This window comes from Seriola dumerili, unplaced genomic scaffold (assembly GCF_002260705.1).
Source record: "Seriola dumerili isolate Sdu_G_001 unplaced genomic scaffold, Sdu_1.0 BDQW01000362.1, whole genome shotgun sequence".
NCBI classification, from domain to species: Eukaryota; Metazoa; Chordata; class Actinopteri; order Carangiformes; family Carangidae; genus Seriola; species Seriola dumerili.
In genome coordinates, this window is record NW_019174617.1 from 298883 (window position 1) to 307886 (window position 9004).

The 9004-nt window shown below is 41.2% G+C and overlaps 1 protein-coding gene across 1 annotated transcript; it reads right to left on the reverse strand.

Moving 5' to 3' along the window:
* Positions 1-1835: 1835 nt before the first annotated feature.
* Positions 1836-4809, reverse strand: LOC111233039 (G-protein coupled receptor 26-like). Its single transcript, XM_022760773.1, has 3 exons — positions 4139-4809; positions 3935-4048; positions 1836-2182 (listed from the first exon to the last, which is right to left on the reverse strand). Exons 1-3 carry the CDS (start codon positions 4807-4809, stop codon positions 1945-1947), a joined length of 1023 nt encoding a protein of 340 aa, XP_022616494.1. The 3' UTR covers positions 1836-1944.
* Positions 4810-9004: the final 4195 nt, after the last annotated feature.

Genomic DNA, 9004 nt, shown 5'->3' on the forward strand with positions numbered 1-9004 from the left:
GTTATCACATGTTATACTATGCATGTCTTGATATTAATGTAAGTCATATAGTTTATGTATATTATACTAAGGTTATTTTTTATTTTGCTATTTTTAGATTACAATCTCCTGATTTGATGTTGTGACCTAAATCTTCAAATATGCCCTCATTCACATGATCCCTGCCTCCTGGACTTGACTTCCCTTTTTGTATTCACAAGAGAGTTGGATTTAATTAAATGAAATGTGTGTCAAAACCAAGATGCTCCAAAGACTAAGTGGCCAGGGACCACTACACCTGTCATTCCAGTAAATAATAGTTTTATCTTTCTATTTTGCTAAATTAAATGCAGTGGTCTTTGTTAGTGATTTGTCCTGAAACTGAAAACACATCAGTGTTGCAACTGTAATTTTACAATCAAACCTACATACACTGTAATGCTGCTATATTTACTCAATAGTGCGCCAAGCTTGTATTAATCCAAGACTAAAAATAGTTCCTAAAAAGTTAAGTACTTACTCCTGATTGCAGTGTTTTAGTTGAGTCACTAAACCTCAAGTACAAGTCGGGTCTTGAGTCCCCGGTGTTTGAGTCCCAGTCCATGTCCGAGTCACCAAAGATAGTCCGAGAGAGAGTCCGACTCAGGTCTCCATTACCTGAGCCCGAGTCCTAACGGTTGAGTCTGAGTCAAGTTCCAAGATGGGCTCCAGTGCTCCACCCTGGGACAGTCGAAGAGCTTGACATACAAATAAAAAAAAAAAACTCTACACGAAACACAAATGACACAGCTGTCACCATTTCAAAGGGAGTTCATTTACTGCGTGTGACACAACAGCGTGTGAATGCAGTCAATGCTCGATTCCAAGTCCGAGTCATCAGTCCTCAAGTCCAAGTCTAGTCACGAGTCCTTAAAATCAGTACTCAAGTCAAACTTTTAAAATAAAGAGTATATATACATGGCCAGTTTTAAAATAAATTACCGGGAACAAATGCTCTTGGAGCTAGAAGTTACAGGCAGGCTCAGGAAATTTGGAAAGTATTGAGAGGCAAAGTCTTTTCATGGCACTTGATGACAATAACAAAAATATAGAATATCACCAGCCTTACCCTTTAATATCGTGGTGTAAATGTTATTTGCCTTTGGCTCCTGTAACAATAGTAGCTCTGAGAGATTTAGACAAAGTGCATCAATATTTAGTGACTGACATGACACTGCAAAGTAGTCTAACACGGTCAATACAGAACATGGCAAAAATGTGCAGCAGTAGAGTCTCCACACCTAAGAGTACATCTATTCACTGAAGGTACATTATCCAGAAGCAGGAACAATGTAGTCTTTCAGTTTTTTTAAAACATCGTCACTCTGCTGCCTATTGACCATCAGCTACTGTCCCTGTGTTTTGTGGCGGAAGAAAGGTCACTGCATGTGGATTTGCCGAAATCATTACAAAGTGGTTGGTACAGTACAAAAGGCCACTTTATAAATGTCTCTCAAAGTGAAGACGTCTCCAGCGGTTTGGTCCGCGACTTATCCGACAGAATCGATTTGTTTGATCCGTGTGTGCATCTGTGTGGTTTTGTGTGTTTTGCTGTCGCTGATGAATCACAGATCCCTCGTTTACCAATACTGACTGAGGCCAGCATCTCCACATCATCCCTGTCGCTCCCTATCTGTCTTCCCCCTCGCCCATCTCGTCTTCTCCTTCATTTCTTTGTCTGTTCATCCTCCCCCTCATCACTGTCTTTTCATTCTTCTCCACCCACTATCTTGCTTATTTTTGCTCTCTCTTCACCCCCCCACCCACAATCTGTCCCCTCTATCTACTCACTTTTCCCTTCCTAACAATATCCTGTCTTCTCTGTCTCTCTCCTCATTCTTTTTCTCCGCCCATCTTCTTCTTCCAAAAGGCAACCTTTATTTTTGGCCCGTATAGTGTGTATCTGTCACGTCCGCGAATTTGCCATTAGCTGATCCTCTGGAGACAGTAGTCGTTTTCTGTGTCTAAAGAGCTGTTATGGCCAGATGAGGGGTACAGGTCGCGGCGGAGCAGCCTGTTGACAACTGTAACCAGGACTTTCTTGTACTGCTGACGTAGGAGGGAGTAGGCGAAGGGGTCAGACGCAGCCTTGCTGTATGTCAGGCACTTACTGATGATTCCCCAGTGGCGGTTGATGTCCACAAAAGGTAGAAGCTCAGCCAACCTGAAGGGGTGGAAGCAGAAACATTAATAAACAAAGTACATCTTAGTCAAAGTTGCCATTAAAACCTTTTTTCAATCATATGGATTAGGACTGAACCTAACAGATTAGGAGCTGTATGACAATTATAAGATAAGATCAAAAAAGGAGGACGGTTATAGATTTTTTCTTTTTGCTGAGGGGAGGGTAGTGTGATTGTTTTTTTAAGAGCAGGATACAATCTTTTGAAATGTTTTCGCCCCATATGTTCATGTTTTTTCAGCCTTTCCTTGAGCTGCACAAATCTGTCACCTGTGCCTAGCTCTTGGTCCAAAAGGGGAGTCGCTGGAATATTTGATAAACAGGAATCACTTTTAGTGGATTAAACTAGTGGATATTGTGAAAAGAATATTGCTCCACTTACATATTTAGTTTTAAATGGTCCACCATTTTAAATTCCTTTTGCATCTTAAGTTTTTATGATTAAAACTAATTGTATGGAAGATTTTAAATGCCTATAGCTAAAAACAAATCAAACCAAGAAATAAAGCAAGATACAATACAAATTGTAAATTCTATTATATTATTTTTCCTTGTATGTATGGATTTACTATGTCATAATTAAATGACAAAAGAAATGAACGTTATTTAGCTTTCTGGCTTTAATAACAGAAAACAAAGAAACGAGATGGCATTTTAAATCTTCCATATGCTAAAGAATAACACATAGAAGGCGAGGATATGTATACAGCAATGTGTATTGTATGTCACTTGATTTCTTTGTTAGATTTGTTTTAGATTTGTTTTTAATCTTCCATGTTGTTGTGCCGGTTCAACACTATTTATCACATTAGGAGAGAGGGTACTGCAGTGTTCCTTTGTCAAGGGGAGGATCATAGAACGTTTTATTATAAGGCTGGGGAGGGTTGTAAGGTTCAGCCCCCACTCACACCCCAGTAATTTACATACAGTCCCTTATGCTCTGCCATTTAAGGTAATGTAAAAATGTAAGGGAAGCATTAGCCGAACCACAGACAGAGGAGAAAATCCTACTTGCACCAGTAGAACAGGTCGCACATGTTCAGGAATTATAATAATCTGATGTTTTGCTTTCAGCGGTCACTCAGGCGACTTCCAGTGGGTAGACCCGGTCAGGAGGTTGCTCCAGTTACTCAAACACCTTCTTTTTTTTTTTTTTTTGCGCTGTTAATGTGCTCCCTCTTCTCTCCCATATGTGCACACACCACAAATGTCACACTGGTGGATCATCAGCACCACATCTGGCTGACAACTGTTTTATGAGCCCCCTTGAGGCATTTCCTCTTTTCCCCCCCGGAGCCTTTTTATTGTCTGTACTATATCTATTGTACCACTCTATTTTATGTGCATTTAAGCGGAACATACATGGCAGGACACCTGTTCACAGCACAATATAGGTGATGATTGAGCCGCCTCATGGGTCAGAGAAATGATAATAACTGTTAGGTTAAGATAAACAGTGAGGTGCTAGGTAAGGACATACTATGGTGTGATTGTACACTTCATTTGTGTACAATCTGATCTGATGTTGTCTGCAGTCTGTATCTGCAGTACAACACAACCAAGACAATGAGTGTGGAAGCAGATGTGAGGTTATTTACTCATTATATTCAGACTAAACATGTTTTAATTATTCAGAAGGTTTCTTTACGTTTATTATTTATTTTTGAAGAGTCGTAGTGGTGGAAGTTTTGCAGTAAATGAAATGATTTATTGGTTGCTATAAATTCCACTTACCTTGTAATTACATAAGGAGCGAAGCAGATGATGAATGAGCCGATGAAGATGCTGATCTTCTTGGTGGCTCTTTGCTTTCTCCTCTTTTGCTCAGCTAAACATCTTTGTTTCACGCTGCAAACAGTGACAAGACTATGCATAGTAATTCAAAGGGCTGTGAGAGAAACATGCTTATAAATGAGGAATGCATTATATGTGAACTACCTTGGGTGAATGTCGACCAGCAGGAAAAGAGTCTGCATGGTGATTATGTCAATCCTCTTGCAGTGAAACCTGGCGACTTTCAGCACCTTCAGGTAGGTGAAACACAAGATGAGCAGGGAGAGCATGAAACTAGTGGCGTGGAAAACGACGGTGAAGATTGTAAACTTAATCCTGTCGCTGCCTTCCTCGCTCGGCCGCAAGGTGCAGGACGCGTAAACGTCGCTGTAGTCGACCCAAGAGAAGAGCAGCGCCGTCAGGGAGAAGGTGAAGGAGTGGAGCCAGGAGTAGCACACCATGATCAGCGCGTCCTTGTAGCGCATTTTAGTGGAGTAACTGAGCGGGAAGACTACCGCTATCCACCGGTCTATGCTGAGAGCTGCCATGCTCAACATGGTGTTGGCGGTCAGAAAAGTCTCCAGAAAGCTCACCGTGTGGCAAATGCAATCCCCAAAAGGCTGCTGGTTCCTGATAATCCCCAGCAGAGTGGCCGGCATGTTGAGAACAGTGATGAGTATGTTGCAGAAGGACAAGTTCATGGTGAACACACCGGGCACCTGTCGGCGTATCTCGGTGCTGTGGACGAAACATAGCAGCACCAACAAGTTTGACAACAGCGAGACGACCGCGACCACGACGATGAACAAAGCGAAAATAATTTCAGCAAAGTCCATGTCTCACTCCAGAAAGTCCGCTCTCGGGTTACCTGCGCCTGTTGTCGACAATAAACACTTCAAATCAACCATGGTCACCCGTCGCTCATCTCTATCCCCCAAATTTATTAAATCCTCGTGTGTCCGCGCGCCGCTGTCCTCTCCAACTTCCACGAGCGCTGTCCAGCGTGCTGAACCACCATCTCCCTCCTTCAAACTTGCCGATTATTTCCCATGAACACCCGCCGAGCGCAGGAGTGAGGCTTGTGTGGCATGTCTCTCAGCAGCTGCGACCATTTAAACAGCGTGCAGGCGGCCCACACATCAGGCACATACAGGTCTGGTAGGAGGACTGAGGAGGACCAGGGTAGGAAGCAGCATGCCTAGTGAAGTGAATGATCATCTTTACATAGGCCAGACCACGTGAAGAAACGTTAATCACACCCAGAGACGTGGGAACAACTTGTCCTAGGCACAAAAACGCCCCAAAGTCACCTTATTCCCTACATGCTGGAGTATTTCTAAGAGTCTGTTTATGTCTTGTTTGATTTTTCGGTGCGCAAACCTGTGCGTAAATGCAAATCAATCACCCCATATAAGTTATTCACGCAAGAGTTTCTCGTGTCGCCCGCATTGATCAGGCTTCGCTCCAATCGATGTGGATCTGGAGGCAAAGGGTGCAGGGAAATCCAAGGATGTGCTTCTGGATAATTGGAGACGCGTCCGCCGTGGCCAAATGGCACCAGGTGCACACGCGCATCAGAGGGGCAAATAGATCCCTTTCCTGAAATGAATTATTTATAGGCCAGTGGCTACTGTAGATTCAACGTGTTGTATTATAATTTGTGACTGGTATGCAAAAATATACAACAGGGCTACTATTTACAAGAGAATGCTGATGTTGGTAGAACATGACCCAGGAATCTTTGGTCAGTAGCACTCTGTGAATAAAAAGACAATGAATCTGAGTTACAGAAATAAATGTTGTATTTTGTTTTAACATATTTTAGTTTGTTGTTGTTGCGGTTGTTGTTTTGTTGTTTTTTGTTCGTTTTTTTGCACACTGAAGCTTTTTTTCTGGGGAGGACACTGAGCACTGTCACTGCCAATTACAACCCCCTGATTTCTTGTCATTCCGTGTTGATTGAGTTTGTGACTCATCAGTCAGCAGCATTTAAAAAAAAAAAAAAGACTGTTGAACCAGTGTTTTAGTGTCAAATTTTGTGGAAACATCTAACACTGAGGGTTAACATCATTTCTTGGCAGCAGACACGCCAGCCATAATTTGTGTGTCTGACCCCCTTTTCATTTTAAACTAAAAGAGAGACATTCTACATATTAATTAATTTAAAAATAAGACACCCATTATAAAGCGTTTAATTAATAGTGAGAAGAAGTTTTGGGTTGCCAGGTTGTAGAAAAGCTCTTTAGAATCTTTTCTTTCTATTTGGTAATAATGCAGGTACAATTGTTAGTGATCCATTAATAAATAATAAAAAAAAATACATTAATAATAATGGGTTCGTCAGTTCTTAATAAGCCATCTGTCAGCAGTTATATGTGGTACCGAGTCATTAATAAATTATTGAGTTTCTCACCTTTCGCAGTAGGTAAATGGTCTGATGAGCTGTTGGAGTTTGGTAACTTGACAACCCTGAAGTTGTTCTTATTTAATGGTTTATAACTGATCAATAAAGCATTAGTAAATGGTATATTAGCCATTAATAAAACCAATAGTTACAACATATAACCCCAGATTTTTTTCTAAATCTGGCAACCCAAAATTCGGTGTTGTTAATGGCCTCTACCTGATCTATAAGCATTAGTAAACAATGTATTAACCATTAGTCAAGCCACAACTGAAACAGTAAGCTCATTATAAACTGTGTGGTACCAAAAGCAGCAACCCGAACCTTTTAATAGCTGGTCTGTAGTTGTTACTTATACACCCTCTACAAAGGTGGATTGTTATGTTTCATTTGTTTATAATGTTTATTATTGTGTTTGTTTACTATGTGTAACTATGTCCTTACATTTTTGTAGAATAAAGAAAAGTCTATAAGAAAAATGATTGCACTAAAGCTCTAGGAAATTATAACCTTCATTGTTGTGATAATTCATGGCATAAAACACTGAGCATTAAAATGGTTCCCAGTCCAAAGTGGAGTAACACACTGTAGCCTGCACCACAAGTGCACTTCAGTAATGTTAGTGCTCATCACTGAGTCATACCCAGTTCTGGAGAAGCTTGTGTAGACAGTGACTCACTGGGGTCAGACGCAGCCTGCAGGGCTTCTGTATATCTTTTTTTTGTTTTCATTCGCTTCATACACCCACTTGTTATGAGGCTTGTGCTGGGCTTGTGCCTGAATCCCCATCCCCTCCAATTAAGTGAACAGTTTTATTTATTTAAGAGTGATGCGCTGCCACAGAACTCACTTTACTCTGAGCCTGCTGCCTTGCTTGTAGCCATCATAGCCGAGTATTTAAAGTGAATAGGTGAGTCATCATTAGATGTAGTTGAGGGAAACCCTAAGGCGAACTATCTGTGAAGTGACTGCCTCTTAAAAGCATCACCATCACAGCCGCTGATGAAAGCCTTTTTCACCTATAGTATTCCAGCTGTAATGAAGCTACTACAGCACCCGGGGTGCCAGTGTGTTCCTTAGCATGTGTTTTTCTGCACATGTGTTTGTGTGCAGGAGTCAGAAAGTCAGAGAGACAAAGGCAGCGGTGGGTGATGTCAGTCCCCTACAAACTAGAGATCAAATGCCTGGGAGAGAGCTACAGCTGGGCTCCTGGGGGAAAAGTGCAAAGCTATTTATAGGCCTGATGGGGTGTCACCTCCAATATAACTCTCAGCGCCGGTGTATTACCTAACTGAGGTATCAGAGCGAAGCACAGAACACAAGCTTTAGAGCCACAAATGAGATTGCTTTGAGAGGATGCTTTTGTGTGAGTTGAGTAATCAGCTACTGCTGTTTCAGGTGTCCTCCAAAATCCCTCAACAGCCTGTAGCAGTTTGACAAATTAATTCAGTCACAAGAGGATACCCACTGATTACCAACCACTGTCCAAGAGGGTCACAAGGACCATGGACTAAATAAACTAAAGCTGGTTTATGATGTAACAAAAGCAGAAAGGGGAAAGAAGCTGATCTCCAGCTCTGAGTTTGGGCAAAACACACATAATTACAATTGATCATGAGTCAGAGTCAATCTCAAGCATGGAGGGACAGTAAGGAAGTAGACAGGGGAATCCTTTAGAGATAACATTAGGTGGACATGCACAGTTAGGTGTAATGAGGATTAAATGCCCTTAATGCAACCGTAACATGCCTCACCAAATCACCAATTTAGTTAATCTGTTAACTGTCTAGTCCATGCTGTGTCAGAAAATGGTGACAAATAGCCGATCAGAATTTCCTGGAGGCAAGAATGCCATATTAAATTAGTATTTAATGTCAGACCAACAATCCATGAACACCAAGATTCTCAGTTTAAATTGCAATTCCTCACATTTCAGAAGCTTCAATTGGTATTTGTGCTTGATAAATAGTTTCAATGATTTACTCTTAATACACATAACTGAGAACAGGTCTCAGCCTGTAGATCAGTCAGTGTTTGTCAATTCATCTCAGGTGCTGAAATGATCAACAAGGCCAAGAGTCTATAGACATGCTAGCTAGCTGTGAGGCCATATAGACACAGCAGGACTTTGAGCTAAATGCTAACATCAGCATACTAGCATGCTAACAGTGACAGTGCTAACATGTTAAAGGTATATTTACCATCTTAGTTTAGTGCGCTATTATGCTAACAGACTAAGTGAAAACTTTAACCAGGTGGTGGCTTGCTATCATGCTGATGTTAAGTAGCATGTGTTCATCAGTTCACCCTCTTAGCCTAGCATAGTTGCATACTAACATTTGCTTGTTAGCACTGTATTAAGTACAGCCAAGGCTGATGAGAGTGTCAGTAGTTTTGCTAAACCAAATAGTGGTGTAGGATTTTTCTTTCCACCCCATGTTTTATACTCTAGAAACCACTGTGTTAGTCCTTCGACAAATATGTTGGTATTTGATTCATCATGTCGAAACATTACTGAGGAAAAACACCAAACATTCTCTGGTTTCAGCTTCTCAGATTTGCTGCTTTTCTCTATTTTATTCCATTATAAATGGGATAATGTTTTGGTTTGGACTGTTGGATAAACA

Coding starts and splice junctions, on each gene's coding strand:
- LOC111233039 (XM_022760773.1), bottom strand. CDS start 4,809: ATGGACTTTGCTGAAATTATTTTCGCTTTGTTCATCGTCGTGGTCGCG. Junction 4,049..4,138: donor CTGGTCGACATTCACCCAAG/GTAGTTCACATA, acceptor CACTGTTTGCAG/CGTGAAACAAAGATGTTTAG. Junction 2,183..3,934: donor GCTCCTTATGTAATTACAAG/GTAAGTGGAATT, acceptor CCACCCCTTCAG/GTTGGCTGAGCTTCTACCTT.